This window comes from Daucus carota, chromosome 1, assembly GCF_001625215.2.
Source record: "Daucus carota subsp. sativus chromosome 1, DH1 v3.0, whole genome shotgun sequence".
NCBI lineage: Eukaryota > Viridiplantae > Streptophyta > Magnoliopsida > Apiales > Apiaceae > Daucus > Daucus carota.
The window spans coordinates 42,874,770-42,895,600 of record NC_030381.2 but is presented as its reverse complement, the minus strand read 5'-3'; the positions used below and the strand labels follow the sequence as shown (position 1 = coordinate 42,895,600).

Here is a 20,831-nt window from a genome sequence, read left to right as displayed (position 1 = left end):
CCAATTGTCTTCTTGTCACTAATGCCATGAACAAGACACATGATCATTTTCTCTTCAACAGCTTGAAATAATGATATGAGTGCACCTATGACAACATAACAAACTAGTAGGCCTAACTAAGTAGCCGGCAATAAAAAGATTTGATATGAAAGTGAATTGAGAGAAAGACATTCGATGCTAAAGTAAAATTCAAGCCCACTCGGCACTTTTATAGACATTAACAACCCACAAAATGCAAAAAATAAAATAAAAAATCCTCTTTTTTAAATTAGGAATATACATGTGGCAAAGCAACAATACAAACGTGAAGCTTACTAAAAGATCAATGAACCGGATGAAGATGAACAAGACAGTTTAACAGAAAATATATTATGGTTCAAGTCACAATTTACTATTTAACCAATACATAAAACGGTAGTGCATTCTCTCATGAGCTTGTTTAGGAAATTTTGTAATGAGTGCATGTGCTAGTGTATAAATCCATCACTCCTAGTTTTTATTATGTAACTTTAGAGCACTCAAGAATACCATATTTAAATGTAAGTTTCAAGAAAAGGAAGGTGTGGGGTTTTTCTGAAGAAAAACCTAGAGTGTGCCAAGATTTAAGGAAAATAAAATATTTGGTTTGAGTTTGAATTGGAGATGCAAGAGAATTTTTACCTCATAATGGGACATAAATGCGGGTTGTAGTTGTTGTGACCGACGCTCATATATAATTACAAGCTAAATGGAGCAAAAATCCACTTAGTTGAACCCTTGGAAGTGTTGCTCCAACCTAGCTAATTCGACACGAACCCTTTAAATTCAGCCACATATACAATTCCAATTCATTGAGAGGAGAGATAAGATGAGAGGAGAGATATGTGGAGTTGTAGAGATTGAAATGGAGCAAAACAAAAGGGAAACAGGAGGGTCTGGTGCGGCCCCAGGCCGATCTGGTGGTTATGGGGGTGTTGGTGCTGCTTCTATTGATGGTGTTGCTGCTCTTCTTGCTGCTGCCGCAGCTAGTGATGGTGTTGATGCTCTTGTTGCTGCTGCCGGTACTGAAGGTCTTTCTCTTGATGTTTCTTCTGGTGATGCCCCTCAGGTTAGGTTCTGGTTTCAAAATAAGCACACTCATCTAAAGGTATTATTGGTGCTTTTGTTTAATACTATTTAAAATGTTGCATGGTATTTTATAGTTGGCACTAATAATATAATTTAGCTTGTAACACATGCCTCTATATGTTATTTTGGGATGTTGTTCGTTATCTATTTACATGATATGTAGTCTCCACCTTTGCCCTATCAAATTCACCTATTAAATTTTTCTGGAATCAAAGTGAATACGAGAAAAAGGTCGCTCTTTTATATGAGAATTCAATGCTTCGATCCGAAATTGAACATTGTGAGGCCTTGAGAAGAGAAGCAGGGTTCCACAAATGTAGTGGCTCTTTTACGGACGAAGAAAACATCCTAAAACAGAAAATGTCCATCTAAAAGAGAAGGTATGATTAGCCATAAATTAAAAATATTAATTTGGTGCTCATTATGTTGACCGTAAATCTCACTTGTGAGATGACTATATTATTCTCAATTTAAAAAAATGTGTTATCTTGATTTTTCTTCTTGATTTTTTAAATTACATTTCAGCTAGAGATGCAAAAATCAATTTTAGCATACCTTTTACGTGGTCAGACTATCCCTATAGCATTACAACATTACACCTCCCAATTATCTCATAACCGGCATTACAACATTACACCTCCCAATTATCTCATAACCGAGCAAACCTCTCATTTCCGCATGATAAAAATGCTTGAAATAGGTACATAGTTCATGTGCACTTTCGGGTTCTAGCTATTGTGAAGAAAGCATGCCTCATGGGAGGATTTACTAGTATATGTGGAAGAATTTATTGAGAAATGTTGAAGTTCAAAGATATATATATATATATATATATATATTAAAACCAAAATTGTTTTGTAAGAATACAAACATCATTATCAATATTATGTTAGTTTAAAAGACATAAATGCAGGTTGTAGTAGTTTTGACGGACACTAATATATTATTACAAGCTAAATGGAGCCCAAATCACTTAGTTGAACCCTTGAAAGTGTTGCTCTAACCTAATTGGACATGAACCCTTTAAATTCAACTACATGATATTCAATTTCAATTCATTGAGAGGAAAAATAAGTTGAGAGGAGAGATTTGTGAAGTCATATTTTTATCCCCAATCTCCCGACCTCCCTCGTAAAATTTCAACCCCTACCCACTCATTTCTAAAAACTACCCGCACAAATATGCTTTTTGATATTTTACATAAATATATATTATAAATATGTTTTACCTTATTAAAATAAAAATTATTATAATAAATTTGTTACTTTGATTAGTTTATGATAATAAACATATATTATAAACTTTTTTTTACGGTATATATCTTAGTGATTACAATTAAAATATATTAATTTTAATATATATTTTATGTTAGGTTTAAAAATATCAAAGTTGTAATTGGTCATACAACACTCTGATCACGGATGTATTAAAAAGAGTAAAATAATAATAAAAGAATCATTTTTCTTAAAGTCACAACTTTTAAACCCATTATATTAACTCCACAATTATAATCTTGACAACACTTTTCTAAGTTTTAAACCAAGTGATTATATTGATATATTTTATTCAAAAATATTTCATCCAATAATATGTCCTATATTGTGATGAATAAAATTTCTACATGTGAATATTCAAAATTTTAATATAAAAATTAGAATATTCCAAAATAATAATTCAAAAGAATTTATTACATGTACAAAAAAGAAATAAAGAAGAGTTGAATATATATCATTAACAAATATTAGAAATTATCTAGAATGTTCTTTCTCTTTTATATATACATACAAATGAAGGGCGTCATTGTATTGTTCTGTTTCTCTTGAAAGCTCTAAGTTTTATTTATCGTCGTCTTCAATTTTCATTACGTGCTTTGTTAAAAGGTATATCATCTAAAAGTTTTATTTTCATTTCATTTTCTTGTTCTTTGTTCTCTAATAATTTATTTCTATGAAACTAAGAGATTGTATCATTTTTAGAAGAGAAGAAGCTCTATTGATTTTTAAAAGAAATTTCTCTTCAATTTCATGATTTTAGACATAATTGGAATGAAGTAATCCGTCTCTCCAAAAGATGCATATTCTTAGATTTCTTAATTTACTTGTTGTCTGCTATACAGATGGAATCCATTGTTAAAGATTTAATCATTTTGTGCACCATCGTTGACATATATTATATTTGATTGTTAATTGTGTGCTCATAATATTTGCACGGTTACATTTGATATTAATTGTATTAGACAATAACCCTTACAGCTTACTAAACTAATACTCTGGTGAAGTTTTGCTAGTTTTGTTTATGTGTTATCTGTATTTCTTTTGTGAATTTGATTTGAGTGTATACTTACAAAGACACAGATGTGGGTTGCCCATTTAGGCACACAGCTAACTAATATATCTGGTCAAAGGGACAGATTGAAATGGAGCAAAACAAAAGGGAAACAGGAGGGTTTGGTGCTATTGATGGTGTTGATGCACTTCTTGCTGCTGCCGCAGTTAGTGATGGTGTTGAGGCACTTCTTGCTGCTGCCGCAGTTAGTGATGGTGTTGATGCACTTCTTGCTGCTGCCGCAGTTAGTGATGGTGTTGACGCACTTCTTGCTGCTGCCGATACTCAAGGTCTTGCTCCTGCTGCAGGCTCTTCCCAGTCTGCTGGAGGGAATAAAAGGAGGAACTATCGCCACAATCAGGAGCAAATCAATGCAATGGAAATGTAAGACTTTCTTACTCCCTCATTTATTATATACCAAATGTCATACATATTTTATATACTCATGTTCTCCCCTAGTCCATTGTAGCATCTGAAAGTTCAATTCATTTGTATGTTAAAATAGTTCTTCTCCTTTGTTCTCAGTTACTCACCAATTAGTGTATATATTATATTTTTGCATATAAGTACTGAAGACATGCCATTTTATTCTCATATTTAGACAATGCCCTAAATTTTGTGTTCTTTGTTTTAAATATAGCTACTTCAAGGACCATCCACACCCTGACCAGAACCAAAGAAATGACCTTGCAATGAGCTTAGGCTTAGATCCCACTCAAGTTAAGTTCTGGTTCCAAAACAAGCGCACTCAACTAAAGGTATTAATTAATGGTGTTTTTGTTTATTACTGTTCTATATGTTGGTATTTTATGGTTCGTACTAATAATATAATTTAGCTTGTAACACACATGCCTCTATATGTTATTATGGGATGTTTTTTCATATCTATTTCGATGATATATATTTTGTCTCCGCCTTTGACCTATCAAATTCACCTGTTAAATTTTTCTAGAATCAAAGTGAACACGAGAAAAAGGTCGCTCTTCTCTCGGAGAATTCAATGCTTCGAGCTGAAATTCAACATTCTACCGAGGCCTTGAGAAGAAGTAGGTGCCATGAATGTAGTGGCAGTTTAATGGACCAAGAAAACAATCTAAGAAGAGAAAATATCCGTTTAAAAGAAGAGGTATGATTAGCTTCACAAATTAAAAAATATTAATTTTATGCTCATTAAGTTGACCATAAATCTCACTTGTGAGATGACTATATTATTCTTAAATTAACAAATCGTGTTATCTTGATTTTCTTTCTCTTAATTTTTTAAATTACATTTCAGCTAGAGATGCGAAAATCAATTTTAGCAAACCTTTTGCACGGTCAGAATCCGCAAGACCTCCCAAAAGAATTACAACAATACACCTCCGAGTTATCTCAGAACGGAGCAAACCTCTCATTTCCGCATCATAAAAATGCTTGAAATAGGTACATAGTTTATTTTCATTAACATCCAATATTGGTAGGCTATTTTTTTCTCCTAAAAAGACTATATTTAACATGTCAGGAATTTATGCGCACTTTCACGTTCTAACCATTGTGAAGAAAGCATGCCTGATGTGGGAGGATTTAGTAGTATATGTCGAAGAATTTATTGACATATGTTGAAGTTCAAAGACATATATTTATACAAAAATTTCTTTGGAAGAATACAAACATTGTTTTCAATATATTTTTAAATGAGAGTTGTTTTAGTTAGTTGAAGAATTTTATACCCAGATTAATGCAAACAAGTAGCTATTTGAATATAATATTAGTTTAGAGAAGCAGTCTATACTTGGATGTGATGCAGAATGTGTAAAATAGAAGGAGAGGATAAACCGACTAAAGTAAACTTCAAGCCCACTCGGCACTTTTAGTGACATTAACAACACATAAAATGCAAAAAAGAAAAGCAATCATATTTTTGAAATTAGGACTTCATCACTTATTGTCTAATGAACATTGAACACAACAATATGTTAATATTTCCAAGATGTAAACACAGAAACTAATTAAAAGATCAACATGCATGACTCATCATCGTTGATAACATGTTCAACAAGATGCAATTTGTGCTTCTAAAAACCCCATTCCATTGTGGTGTTCAGGGGAGTGAGTTGTGATATGTTAGACAAAGCATGCATGGACTAAGTCACATTGACAACCATAAGCAGTTGTATTTGTCCATGACTATGTACTTAGGATTATGTAGTAGATTTGTAATCAAAATAGTTAAAGACCCTACTCGAGTAATTTTTTCTTCATAATGGCTTGACTACAACAAAGAAATTCTCCAGAAGAAGATCATCTGGAACATGCCATTAAAGAACGAAGAATAAAGTTGAAGTTCCATGAATTTTTGGAGTTCTAAAAATTCTACGTAAGATGTCGAGAAGTCAATACTACTACATTTTGAAAAGTCTGTTTAGCCTTCCAAATGCTAAAGCTCCATACAAGAAAGTAGAGTTGTTAACAAGATTTCAGTACCACATTCTTTTCCTGTACTGCATTCTTAAGCTTGTCATAAAGTCAAATATTCTTGTCGAGTTCTCTTATTTAGGAAATTCAAATTACGATTTAGAGGACTCTATAATTTCAGTAAAGTTTGTAGGAGAGGAGCGGAATTGACATGTCATTTATATGGATAGGAAACTGAGTGTTCGACAAGTCAAGTGTTGCTGCGATCTTCTTGCTGCTGCCGCAGTTAGTGATGGTGTTGATTCTCTTCTTGCTGCTGCCGATACTGAAGGTCTTCCTCCTGCTGGCACTTCGCAGTCTGCTAGAGGGAAGAAAAGGAGGAACTATCGCCACAATCAGGAGCAAATCAATGCAATGGAAATGTAAGACTTTCTTACTCCCTCATTTGTTATATACCAAATGTCATACATTTTTTATATACTCATGGTCTTCCCTATTCCATTGTAGCATCTGAAAGTTCAATTCATTTGTATGTTAAGATATATATTTCCTCTCCTTTGTTCTCAGTAACTCACCAATTAGTGTATATATTATATTTTTGCATATAAGTACTGAAGACAGTGAAGAGATTGCTTGGTAGTGGATTCCGAGGACAACTTGATGCCATTTTCTTCTCATATTTTTAGACAATGACCTAAATTTTGTTTTCTTTGTTTTTAAAAATAGCTACTTAAAGGACTATCCACACCCTGACCAGAACCAAAGAAATGACCTTGCAATGAGCTCAGGGTTAGACCCCACTCAGGTTAAGTTCTGGTTCCAAAACAAGCGCACTCAACTAAAGGTATTAATGGTGTTTTTGTTTAATTATTACTGTTCTATATTTGATATTTTATGGTTCGTATTAATGATATAATTTATCCGGTAACACATGCCTCAATATGTTATTTGGGGATGTTGTTTCTTATCTATTTACATGATATTTTGTCTCCCCCTTTGTCCTATCAAATTCACTTATTAAAATTTTCTAGAATCAAAGTGAACACGAGAAAAAGGTCGCTCTTTTGTCCGAGAATTCAATGCATCGAGCTTAAATTCAACATTGTACCGAGGCCTTGAGAAGAAGTAGGTGCCACAAATGTAGTGGCTCTTTTACAGACCAAGAAGCAACCTAAGAGCAGAAAATATCCGTTTAAAAGAGGAGGTATGATTAGCTTCATAATTTAAAAATATTAATTTTATGCTCATTATGTTGAGGGTAAATTTCACTTGTGAGATGACTATATTATTCTCGATTTAAAAAATTGTGATTTCTTGATTTTTCTTCTTAATTTTTTAAATTACATTTCAGCTAGAGATGAAAAAATCAATTTTAGCCGACCTTTTCCGTGGTCAGACTCTGCAAAACATCCCTGAAGCATTACAACAGTACACCTCGGAATTATCTAAGAACCGAGCAAATCTCTCATCTCCACGTTCTAGCAATTGTGAAGAAAGAATGCCTGATGTGGGAGGATTTACTCGCATATGTGGAAGAATTTACCGACATATGTTGAAGTTCAAAGATATATATAGTTATACAAAAATTGCTTTGGAAGAATACAAACATCATTATCAATATATTTTAAAATGAGAATTGTTGTAGTTGGTTGAAGAATTTTATACGGAGATCAATGCTCACGAGCTATTTGAATATTATATTAGTTTAGAAAAAGAAATCTATACTTGGACGTAATGCAGAATTTGTAAAATAGAAGGAGAGGATAATTAAAATGATAACATACTCAAACGAATTCAACGGCTAGAAATGACCTTAACTAATGTTCTAGCACCAATTGTCTTCTTGTCACTAATGCCATGAACAAGACACATGATCATTTTATCTTCAACAGCTTGAAATAATGATGATATGAGTGCACCTATGACAACATAACAAACTAGTAGGCCTAACTAAGTAGCCGGCAATAAAAAGATTTGATATGAAAGTGAATTGAGAGAAAGACATTCGATGCTAAAGTAAAATTCAAGCCCACTCGGCACTTTTATAGACATTAACAACCCACAAAATGCAAAAAATAAAATAAAAAATCCTCTTTTTTAAATTAGGAATATACATGTGGCAAAGCAACAATACAAACGTGAAGCTTACTAAAAGATCAATGAACCGGATGAAGATGAACAAGACAGTTTAACAGAAAATATATTATGGTTCAAGTCACAATTTACTATTTAACCAATACATAAAACGGTAGTGCATTCTCTCATGAGCTTGTTTAGGAAATTTTGTAATGAGTGCATGTGCTAGTGTATAAATCCATCACTCCTAGTTTTTATTATGTAACTTTAGAGCACTCAAGAATACCATATTTAAATGTAAGTTTCAAGAAAAGGAAGGTGTGGGGTTTTTCTGAAGAAAAACCTAGAGTGTGCCAAGATTTAAGGAAAATAAAATATTTGGTTTGAGTTTGAATTGGAGATGCAAGAGAATTTTTACCTCATAATGGGACATAAATGCGGGTTGTAGTTGTTGTGACCGACGCTCATATATAATTACAAGCTAAATGGAGCAAAAATCCACTTAGTTGAACCCTTGGAAGTGTTGCTCCAACCTAGCTAATTCGACACGAACCCTTTAAATTCAGCCACATATACAATTCCAATTCATTGAGAGGAGAGATATGTGGAGTTGTAGAGATTGAAATGGAGCAAAACAAAAGGGAAACAGGAGGGTCTGGTGCGGCCCCAGGCCGATCTGGTGGTTATGGGGGTGTTGGTGCTGCTTCTATTGATGGTGTTGCTGCTCTTCTTGCTGCTGCCGCAGCTAGTGATGGTGTTGATGCTCTTGTTGCTGCTGCCGGTACTGAAGGTCTTTCTCTTGATGTTTCTTCTGGTGATGCCCCTCAGGTTAGGTTCTGGTTTCAAAATAAGCACACTCAACTAAAGGTATTATTGGTGCTTTTGTTTAATACTATTTAAAATGTTGCATGGTATTTTATAGTTGGCACTAATAATATAATTTAGCTTGTAACACATGCCTCTATATGTTATTTTGGGATGTTGTTCGTTATCTATTTACATGATATGTAGTCTCCACCTTTGCCCTATCAAATTCACCTATTAAATTTTTCTGGAATCAAAGTGAATACGAGAAAAAGGTCGCTCTTTTATATGAGAATTCAATGCTTCGATCCGAAATTGAACATTGTGAGGCCTTGAGAAGAGAAGCAGGGTTCCACAAATGTAGTGGCTCTTTTACGGACGAAGAAAACAGCCTAAAACAGAAAATGTCCATCTAAAAGAGAAGGTATGATTAGCCATAAATTAAAAATATTAATTTGGTGCTCATTATGTTGACCGTAAATCTCACTTGTGAGATGACTATATTATTCTCAATTTAAAAAAATGTGTTATCTTGATTTTTCTTCTTGATTTTTTAAATTACATTTCAGCTAGAGATGCAAAAATCAATTTTAGCATACCTTTTACGTGGTCAGACTATCCCTATAGCATTACAACATTACACCTCCCAATTATCTCATAACCGGCATTACAACATTACACCTCCCAATTATCTCATAACCGAGCAAACCTCTCATTTCCGCATGATAAAAATGCTTGAAATAGGTACATAGTTCATGTGCACTTTCGGGTTCTAGCTATTGTGAAGAAAGCATGCCTCATGGGAGGATTTACTAGTATATGTGGAAGAATTTATTGAGAAATGTTGAAGTTCAAAGATATATATATATATATATATATATATATATATATATATATATATATATATATATATTAAAACCAAAATTGTTTTGTAAGAATACAAACATCATTATCAATATTATGTTAGTTTAAAAGACATAAATGCAGGTTGTAGTAGTTTTGACGGACACTAATATATTATTACAAGCTAAATGGAGCCCAAATCACTTAGTTGAACCCTTGAAAGTGTTGCTCTAACCTAATTGGACATGAACCCTTTAAATTCAACTACATGATATTCAATTTCAATTCATTGAGAGGAAAAATAAGTTGAGAGGAGAGATTTGTGAAGTCATATTTTTATCCCCAATCTCCCGACCTCCCTCGTAAAATTTCAACCCCTACCCACTCATTTCTAAAAACTACCCGCACAAATATGCTTTTTGATATTTTACATAAATATATATTATAAATATGTTTTACCTTATTAAAATAAAAATTATTATAATAAATTTGTTACTTTGATTAGTTTATGATAATAAACATATATTATAAACTTTTTTTTACGGTATATATCTTAGTGATTACAATTAAAATATATTAATTTTAATATATATTTTATGTTAGGTTTAAAAATATCAAAGTTGTAATTGGTCATACAACACTCTGATCACGGATGTATTAAAAAGAGTAAAATAATAATAAAAGAATCATTTTTCTTAAAGTCACAACTTTTAAACCCATTATATTAACTCCACAATTATAATCTTGACAACACTTTTCTAAGTTTTAAACCAAGTGATTATATTGATATATTTTATTCAAAAATATTTCATCCAATAATATGTCCTATATTGTGATGAATAAAATTTCTACATGTGAATATTCAAAATTTTAATATAAAAATTAGAATATTCCAAAATAATAATTCAAAAGAATTTATTACATGTACAAAAAAGAAATAAAGAAGAGTTGAATATATATCATTAACAAATATTAGAAATTATCTAGAATGTTCTTTCTCTTTTATATATACATACAAATGAAGGGCGTCATTGTATTGTTCTGTTTCTCTTGAAAGCTCTAAGTTTTATTTATCGTCGTCTTCAATTTTCATTACGTGCTTTGTTAAAAGGTATATCATCTAAAAGTTTTATTTTCATTTCATTTTCTTGTTCTTTGTTCTCTAATAATTTATTTCTATGAAACTAAGAGATTGTATCATTTTTAGAAGAGAAGAAGCTCTATTGATTTTTAAAAGAAATTTCTCTTCAATTTCATGATTTTAGACATAATTGGAATGAAGTAATCCGTCTCTCCAAAAGATGCATATTCTTAGATTTCTTAATTTACTTGTTGTCTGCTATACAGATGGAATCCATTGTTAAAGATTTAATCATTTTGTGCACCATCGTTGACATATATTATATTTGATTGTTAATTGTGTGCTCATAATATTTGCACGGTTACATTTGATATTAATTGTATTAGACAATAACCCTTACAGCTTACTAAACTAATACTCTGGTGAAGTTTTGCTAGTTTTGTTTATGTGTTATCTGTATTTCTTTTGTGAATTTGATTTGAGTGTATACTTACAAAGACACAGATGTGGGTTGCCCATTTAGGCACACAGCTAACTAATATATCTGGTCAAAGGGACAGATTGAAATGGAGCAAAACAAAAGGGAAACAGGAGGGTTTGGTGCTATTGATGGTGTTGATGCACTTCTTGCTGCTGCCGCAGTTAGTGATGGTGTTGAGGCACTTCTTGCTGCTGCCGCAGTTAGTGATGGTGTTGATGCACTTCTTGCTGCTGCCGCAGTTAGTGATGGTGTTGACGCACTTCTTGCTGCTGCCGATACTCAAGGTCTTGCTCCTGCTGCAGGCTCTTCCCAGTCTGCTGGAGGGAATAAAAGGAGGAACTATCGCCACAATCAGGAGCAAATCAATGCAATGGAAATGTAAGACTTTCTTACTCCCTCATTTATTATATACCAAATGTCATACATATTTTATATACTCATGTTCTCCCCTAGTCCATTGTAGCATCTGAAAGTTCAATTCATTTGTATGTTAAAATAGTTCTTCTCCTTTGTTCTCAGTTACTCACCAATTAGTGTATATATTATATTTTTGCATATGAGTACTGAAGACATGCCATTTTATTCTCATATTTAGACAATGCCCTAAATTTTGTGTTCTTTGTTTTAAATATAGCTACTTCAAGGACCATCCACACCCTGACCAGAACCAAAGAAATGACCTTGCAATGAGCTTAGGCTTACATCCCACTCAAGTTAAGTTCTGGTTCCAAAACAAGCGCACTCAACTAAAGGTATTAATTAATGGTGTTTTTGTTTATTACTGTTCTATATGTTGGTATTTTATGGTTCGTACTAATAATATAATTTAGCTTGTAACACACATGCCTCTATATGTTATTATGGGATGTTTTTTCATATCTATTTCGATGATATATATTTTGTCTCCGCCTTTGACCTATCAAATTCACCTGTTAAATTTTTCTAGAATCAAAGTGAACACGAGAAAAAGGTCGCTCTTCTCTCGGAGAATTCAATGCTTCGAGCTGAAATTCAACATTCTACCGAGGCCTTGAGAAGAAGTAGGTGCCATGAATGTAGTGGCAGTTTAATGGACCAAGAAAACAATCTAAGAAGAGAAAATATCCGTTTAAAAGAAGAGGTATGATTAGCTTCACAAATTAAAAAATATTAATTTTATGCTCATTAAGTTGACCATAAATCTCACTTGTGAGATGACTATATTATTCTTAAATTAACAAATCGTGTTATCTTGATTTTCTTTCTCTTAATTTTTTAAATTACATTTCAGCTAGAGATGCGAAAATCAATTTTAGCAAACCTTTTGCACGGTCAGAATCCGCAAGACCTCCCAAAAGAATTACAACAATACACCTCCGAGTTATCTCAGAACGGAGCAAACCTCTCATTTCCGCATCATAAAAATGCTTGAAATAGGTACATAGTTTATTTTCATTAACATCCAATATTGGTAGGCTATTTTTTTTTCCTAAAAAGACTATATTTAACATGTCAGGAATTTATGGGCACTTTCAGGTTCTAACCATTGTGAAGAAAGCATGCCTGATGTGGGAGGATTTAGTAGTATATGTCGAAGAATTTATTGACATATGTTGAAGTTCAAAGACATATATTTATACAAAAATTTCTTTGGAAGAATACAAACATTGTTTTCAATATATTTTTAAATGAGAGTTGTTTTAGTTAGTTGAAGAATTTTATACCCAGATTAATGCTCACAAGTAGCTATTTGAATATAATATTAGTTTAAGTAGCTATTTGAATATAATATTAGTTTAGAGAAGCAGTCTGTACTTGGATGTGATGCAGAATGTGTAAAATAGAAGGAGAGGATAAACCGATTAAAGTAAACTTCAAGCCCACTCGGCACTTTTAGTGACATTAACAACACATAAAATGCAAAAAAGAAAAGCAATCATATTTTTGAAATTAGGACTTCATCACTTATTGTCTAATGAACATTGAACACAACAATATGTTAATAGTTCCAAGATGTAAACACAGAAACTAATTAAAAGATCAACATGCATGACTCATCATCGTTGATAACATGTTCAACAAGATGCAATTTCTGCTTCTAAAAACCCCATTCCATTGTGGTGTTCCGGGGAGTGAGTTGTGATATGTTAGACAAAGCATGCATGGACTAAGTCACATTGACAACCATAAGCAGTTGTATTTGTCCATGACTATGTACTTAGGATTATGTAGTAGATTTGTAATCAAAATGGTTAAAGACCCTACTGGAGTAATTTTTTCTTCATAATGGATTGACTACAACAAAGAAATTCTCCAGAAGAAGATCATCTGGAACATGCCATTAAAGAACGAAGAATAAAGTTGAAGTTCCATGAATTTTTGGAGTTCTAAAAATTCTACGTAAGATGTCGAGAAGTCAATACTACTACATTTTGAAAAGTCTGTTTAGCCTTCCAAATGCTAAAGCTCCATACAAGAAAGTAGAGTTGTTAACAAGATTTCAGTACCACATTCTTTTCCTGTACTGCATTCTTAAGCTTGTCATAAAGTCAAATATTCTTGTCGAGTTCTCTTATTTAGGAAATTCAAATTACGATTTAGAGGACTTTATAATTTCAGTAAAGTTTGTAGGAGAGGAGCGGAATTGACATGTCATTTATATGGATAGGAAACTGAGTGTTCGACAAGTCAAGTGTTGCTGCGATCTTCTTGCTGCTGCCGCAGTTAGTGATGGTGTTGATTCTCTTCTTGCTGCTGCCGATACTGAAGGTCTTCCTCCTGCTGGCACTTCGCAGTCTGCTAGAGGGAAGAAAAGGAGGAACTATCGCCACAATCAGGAGTAAATCAATGCAATGGAAATGTAAGACTTTCTTACTCCCTCATTTGTTATATACCAAATGTCATACATTTTTTATATACTCATGGTCTTCCCTATTCCATTGTAGCATCTGAAAGTTCAATTCATTTGTATGTTAAGATATATAGTTCCTCTCCTTTGTTCTCAGTAACTCACCAATTAGTGTATATATTATATTTTTGCATATAAGTACTGAAGACAGTGAAGAGATTGCTTGGTAGTGGATTCCGAGGACAACTTGATGCCATTTTCTTCTCATATTTTTAGACAATGACCTAAATTTTGTTTTCTTTGTTTTCAAAATAGCTACTTCAAGGACAATCCACACCCTGACCAGAACCAAAGAAATGACCTTGCAATGAGCTCAGGGTTAGACCCCACTCAGGTTAAGTTCTGGTTCCAAAACAAGCGCACTCAACTAAAGGTATTAATGGTGTTTTTGTTTAATTATTACTGTTCTATATTTGATATTTTATGGTTCGTATTAATGATATAATTTATCCGGTAACACATGCCTCAATATGTTATTTGGGGATGTTGTTTCTTATCTATTTACATGATATTTTGTCTCCCACTTTGTCCTATCAAATTCACTTATTAAAATTTTCTAGAATCAAAGTGAACACGAGAAAAAGGTCGCTCTTTTGTCCGAGAATTCAATGCATCGAGCTTAAATTCAACATTGTACCGAGGCCTTGAGAAGAAGTAGGTGCCACAAATGTAGTGGCTCTTTTACAGACCAAGAAGCAACCTAATATCCGTTTAAAAGAGGAGGTATGATTAGCTTCATAATTTAAAAATATTAATTTTATGCTCATTATGTTGAGGGTAAATTTCACTTGTGAGATGACTATATTATTCTCGATTTAAAAAATTGTGATTTCTTGATTTTTCTTCTTAATTTTTTAAATAACATTTCAGCTAGAGATGAAAAAATCAATTTTAGCCGACCTTTTCCGTGGTCAGACTCTGCAAAACATCCCTGAAGCATTACAACAGTACACCTCAGAATTATCTAAGAACCGAGCATATCTCTCATCTCCACGTTATAGCAATTGTGAAGAAAGAATGCCTGATGTGGGAGGATTTACTCGTATATGTGGAAGAATTTACCGACATATGTTGAAGTTCAAAGATATATATAGTTATACAAAAATTGCTTTGGAAGAATACAAACATCATTATCAATATATTTTAAAATGAGAATTGTTGTAGTTGGTTGAAGAATTTTATACCGAGATCAATACTCACGAGCTATTTGAATATTATATTAGTTTAGAAAAAGAAATCTATACTTGGACGTAATGCAGAATTTGTAAAATAGAAGGAGAGGATAATTAAAATGATAACATACTCAAACGAATTCAACAGCTAGAAATGACCTTAACTAATGTTCTAGGACCAATTGTCTTCTTGTCACTAATGCCATGAACAAGACACATGATCATTTTCTCTTCAACAGCTTGAAATAATGATATGAGTGCACCTATGACAACATAACAAACTAGTAGGCCTAACTAAGTAGCCGGCAATAAAAAGATTTGATATGAAAGTGAATTTAGAGAAAGACATTCGATGCTAAAGTAAAATTCAAGCCCACTCGGCACTTTTATAGACATTAACAACCCACAAAATGCAAAAAATAAAATAAAAAATCCTCTTTTTTAAATTAGGAATATACATGTGGCAACTGAGTGTTCGACAAGTCAAGTGTTGCTGCGATCTTCTTGCTGCTGCCGCAGTTAGTGATGGTGTTGATGCACTTCTTGCTGCTGCCGCAGTTAGTGATGGTGTTGACGCAATTCTTGCTGCTGCCGATACTCAAGGTCTTGCTCCTGCTGCAGGCTCTTCCCAGTCTGCTGGAGGGAATAAAAGGAGGAACTATCGCCACAATCAGGAGCAAATCAATGCAATGGAAATGTAAGACTTTCTTACTCCCTCATTTGTTATATACCAAATGTCATACATTTTTTATATACTCATGGTCTTCCCTATTCCATTGTAGCATCTTAAAAGTTCAATTCATTTGTATGTTAAGATAGTTCCTCTCCTTTGTTCTCTGTAACTCACCAATTAGTGTATATATTATATTTTTGCATATAAGTACTGAAGACAGTGAAGAGATTGCTTGGTAGTGGATTCCGAGGACAACTTGATGCCATTTTCTTCTCATATTTTTATACAATGACCTAAATTTTGTTTTCTTTGTTTTAAAAATAGCTACTCAAGGACCATCCACACCCTGACCAGAACCAAAGAAATGACCTTGCAATGAGCTCAGGGTTAGACCCCACTCAGGTTAAGTTCTGGTTCCAAAACAAGCGCACTCAACTAAAGGTATTAATGGTGTTTTTGTTTAATTATTACGGTTCTATATTTGATATTTTATGGTTCGTATTAATGATATAATTTATCCGGTAACACATGCCTCAATATGTTATTTGACACATGATCATTTGCTCCTCAACAGCTAGAAGGAATGATATGAGTGCACCTATGGCAACATAAAAAAATAGTAGGCCTAACTTATAAGTAGTCGGCAATAAAAAGATTTGATAGGTAAGTGAATTAAGAGAAAGACATTCGATGCTAATAATATAATTTAGCTTGTAACACATGCCTCTATATGTTATTTTGGGATGTTTTTCTTAACTATTTACATGATATTTTGTCTCCGCTTTTGCCCTATCAAATTCACCTATTAAATTATTCTAGAATCAAAGTGAACACGAGAAAAAGGTCGCTCTTTTGTCTGAGAATTTAATGCTTGGAGCTGAAATTCAACATTGTACCGAGGCGTTGAGCAGAAGTAGGTGCCACAAATGTAGTGGCTCTTTTACGGACCAAGAAAACAATCTAAGAACAGAGAAAAAATCCGTTTTAAAGAAGAGATGTGATTAGTTTTATAAATTAAAAATATTAATTTTATGCTCGTTACAATCCATTTGTTAAAAATTAATTAAAAATATTTCCTCTCCTTTGTTCCCAGTTAATTAAAAATTAATTAACAATCTAAGAGGTGTGATTAAAAATATTAATTAAAAATTCATTTGTATGTTAAAATAGTTCCTCTCCTTTGTTCTCAGTTACTCACCAATTAGTGTATATATTATATTTTTGCATATAAGTACTGAAGACAGTGAAGAGATTGCTTGGTAGTGGATTCCGAGGACAACTTGATGCCATTTTCTTCTCATATTTTTAGACAATGACCTAAATTTTGTTTTCTTTGTTTTTAAAAATAGCTATTTCAAGGACAATCCACACCCTGACCAGAACCAAAGAAATGACCTTGCAATGAGCTCAGGGTTAGACCCCACTCAGGTTAAGTTCTGGTTCCAAAAGAAATGACCTTGCAATGTTGTTTCTTATCTATTTACATAGAGTGAACACGAAAAAAAGGTCGCTCTTTTGTGTAAGAATTCAATGCTTGGAGCTGAAATCCAACAATATACGTACCAATCGAGGCCTTGAGGAGAATTAGGTGTCAGAAATGTGTAGCGGCTCTTTTACCGACCAAGAAAACAACCTAAGAGCACAATATATCCGTCTAAAAGAGGAGGTGTGATTAACTTAATAAATTAAAATATTATGCTCATGATTATGTTGACGGTAAATTTCACTTGTGAGATGACTATATTATTCTGAATTTAAAAAATTGTGTTACCTTGATTTTCCTTCTTAATTTTTTAAATTACATTTAAGCTAGAGATGAATAAATCAATTTTAGCCGAACTTTTACGTGGCTAGACTCTGCAAAACATCCCTCTAGCATTACAACACATTACACCTCCCAATTATGCGAGAACCGAGCAAATTAACCTCTCATTTTCGCATTATAAAAATGCTTGAGATATGTACATAGTTTATTTTCATGAACATTCTATATGGGTAGACTATTTTTTCCTAAAAAAACTATATTTAACATGTTAGGGATTTCTTGTGCACTTTCAGGTTCTAGCTATTGTGAAGAAAGCATGCATGCCTGATGTAGGAGGATTTACTAGTATATGTGGAAGAATTTATTGACATATGTTGAAGTTCAAAGATATGTATTTAGTTATAAAAAAATTGGTTTGGAAGAATACAAACATCATTTTCAATATTTTTTTAAATGAGGATTTTTTTAGTTTGTTGAAGAATTTTATACCCAGATTAATGCTCACCAGCTATTCGAGTATTTGAAAAGCAATCTATACTTGGATGAAATGCAGAAGTTGTAAAATAGAAGGAGAGAATAAAATGATGACTTACTCAAACCAATTCAACAGCTAGGAATGACCTTAACAATGAATATTCTAGCACCAACTGTCTTCTTTTCGCTAATGCGATGTACAAGACACATAACAACTAGAAATAATAATAAAAGTGCACCTCTGACAACATAACAAAATAGTAGGCATAACTTAGTAGGCAATAAAAAGATTTGATGTCGAAGTGAATTAAGAGAAAGACATTCGATGCTTAAGTAAAATTCAAGCCCACGCGGTACTTTCAGTGACATTAACAAAACATAAAATGCAAAAAAAAATAATCTTCTTCTTGAAATTAGGAATACATCACTTATTGTCTAGTGAACATTGAAAACAAAAATATATTTATATTTCTAAGGTGTAAACATAGAAACTAATTCAAAAATCAACGTGACTCATCATCGTTTATACCCATGTCTAACAAGATGCAAATTCTGCTTTTAAAAACCGATTCCATTGTGGCGTTCCAGGAAGGGAGTTGTGATATGTTAGACAAAGTATGCGCATGGACCAAGTCACATTGACAACCATATGCACTTATGTTTGTCGAGGATTATGTACTTAGGATTATGTAGTACATTTGTAATCAAAACAGTTGAAGACACCACTCGAATATTTATTTTTCTTCTTCGTAATGGTTTGAATACACAAAGGAATTCTAGAGAAGAAGATCATCTAGTATATCCCCTAAATGAATGAAAAATAAAGTTGATGTTCAATCAATTTTTGGAGTTTTAAATATTGTATGTAAGAGGTCGAGAAGTCAATTCTACTACATGTTAAAAAGTTGTTTAGCCTACCAAACACTCAAGCTCCATACAAGAAACTATAGTTGTCAAAAAGAGTACTTCAGTACCACATTCTTCTAGTGTACGACATTCTCAAGCTTGTCATAAAGTCAAATATTCTTGTCGATTTCTTTTATATAGGCAATTTAAATTACGATTTAGAGGCCTCTATAAACTCAGTAAAGATTGTAGGAGAGGGGCAGAATGGACAGGTCATTTATATCAATAGGAAATTGAGTGTTCGACAAATCAATTGTCCTATCACGAACTTGGATTTATCGACAATTCGAACGCTCTATCATAACCTAGAGTACTATGATATTAGTGTTCATCTACCACAAGTGAGGTGTCGACACATTATATACTTGTAGAAAGGTAAGTTCTTGACATATGTACTAAGTAGAATTTTGAATTAAAAGTTTTGATCAAAGTCATTAAGACTACCCATTAAACCACCAGTACTATACCGAAAACTTTGTTTTCTATGAATACATATATGGCAAAGCTAAAATAAAAATGTGAAGTTTACTCGAAGATCAATGAATCAGATGAAGATGAATAAGACATATTACCACAGAAGTATTGTGGTTGAAGTTACAGTTTTCTATTTTGTGCATTCTCTCATTAGTTTATTTAGGAAATTTTGTAACGAGTGGATGTGCTGGTTTATAAATCCATAACTCCTAGTTTTGATTATGTAACTTTAGAGCACGTACTCAAGAATACCATAATTCAATGTTAGTATCAAGAAAAGGAAGCTGGGGGTTTTCTCAAGAAAAATGTAGAGTGTAACAAGGTTTAAAGTAAATAAAATATTTAGTTTGAGTTTATATTGAGGATGCAAGAGAATTTTTACCTCATAATGGGACATAAATGCAGGTTGTAGTTGTTGTTATCGACACTAATATATATTACAAGCTAAATGGAGCCAAAATCCACTTAGTTGAACCCTTGGAAGTATTCCTCCAACCTAATTGGAGACATCAAGTCAATGACGATCGAAGAATTAGTGGTCGTCTCAAAGCTCACGAGGAAAGGATGAAAGGTAGGTCCGAGAGTGAAGTAAACATTGCATCCATCGAGGATGAAGAACCAGCATATAGTGCTATACAGGCAAACAATAGCCATATAGGTTCAGTAATAGCCATACAGGCTCAGTTCAATATATAGCCATATATACGGGCTGAGTTTAAAATGCATAACGTGCTTGCTGAAATTCTGTCAGCAGTGATGTTTAAAAGAATGCGGGCACCGGTGGGAATCAGTGACTTGCAGAAATAAGTTTGAATTATGGGGAAGATTGTTGGAAGATGATTGGAACTTATTCAGTTTTATTTTATTTGTATTCATGTATTAAGAAATGTAAGTATCAGTCCAACAGTTGCAATGGACATGGTCACCAGTTTGTGTCAGTGTTATCAGGAGTGTAGGCATAGTGGAGATATATATTGTAGGAGTTAAGTTGCTAGTTTATAGGCCCAGTTTCTAGTAGTTATCCGCATAAATACTCTGCATGTACTCAATGTTATTAATATCAAATTAACATTTTGTTTTTCTTAGTTTAAAACATACTCAATCAGCTTCTTTATCAACCGCCTGTGTATGTAGAATCATTACCTTCAAATGATCATATGGCTTAGTGCGAAGTTGGCGGATTGAAAGAACAGTTAAGCTTGTTTGGCGAGAGAGAGAGAGAGGCGTTTTCTCTAACGGTGAGTCAATATTTTTATATGACTAATCATTATTTATTATATTAATCACTACAAGAAAAATCGGGTATTTTTGACCGATTATTTTTGACCGCTTTCATATTTGACCAAAACCAGTCAAATTTAGCACCGGT

General features: G+C 33.0%; 3 protein-coding genes across 3 annotated transcripts; all 3 read left to right on the top strand.

Moving 5' to 3' along the window:
* Positions 1-847: 847 nt before the first annotated feature.
* LOC135150338 (homeobox-leucine zipper protein ROC1-like) lies at positions 848-4,849 on the top strand. Its single transcript, XM_064086607.1, has 5 exons — positions 848-1,087; positions 3,512-3,816; positions 4,073-4,190; positions 4,385-4,558; positions 4,709-4,849. The coding sequence occupies exons 1-5, from the start codon at positions 848-850 to the stop codon at positions 4,847-4,849; spliced, it is 978 nt and encodes a 325-aa protein (XP_063942677.1).
* A 1,199-nt stretch (positions 4,850-6,048) lies between these two features.
* LOC135150334 (homeobox-leucine zipper protein ROC2-like) lies at positions 6,049-7,459 on the top strand. The gene is made up of 3 exons (XM_064086601.1): positions 6,049-6,248; positions 6,553-6,670; positions 7,178-7,459. The coding sequence occupies exons 1-3, from the start codon at positions 6,049-6,051 to the stop codon at positions 7,457-7,459; spliced, it is 600 nt and encodes a 199-aa protein (XP_063942671.1).
* A 1,067-nt stretch (positions 7,460-8,526) lies between these two features.
* Positions 8,527-12,522, top strand: LOC135150331 (homeobox-leucine zipper protein ROC1-like). Its single transcript, XM_064086595.1, has 5 exons — positions 8,527-8,730; positions 11,185-11,489; positions 11,746-11,863; positions 12,058-12,231; positions 12,382-12,522. The coding sequence occupies exons 1-5, from the start codon at positions 8,527-8,529 to the stop codon at positions 12,520-12,522; spliced, it is 942 nt and encodes a 313-aa protein (XP_063942665.1).
* Positions 12,523-20,831: the final 8,309 nt, after the last annotated feature.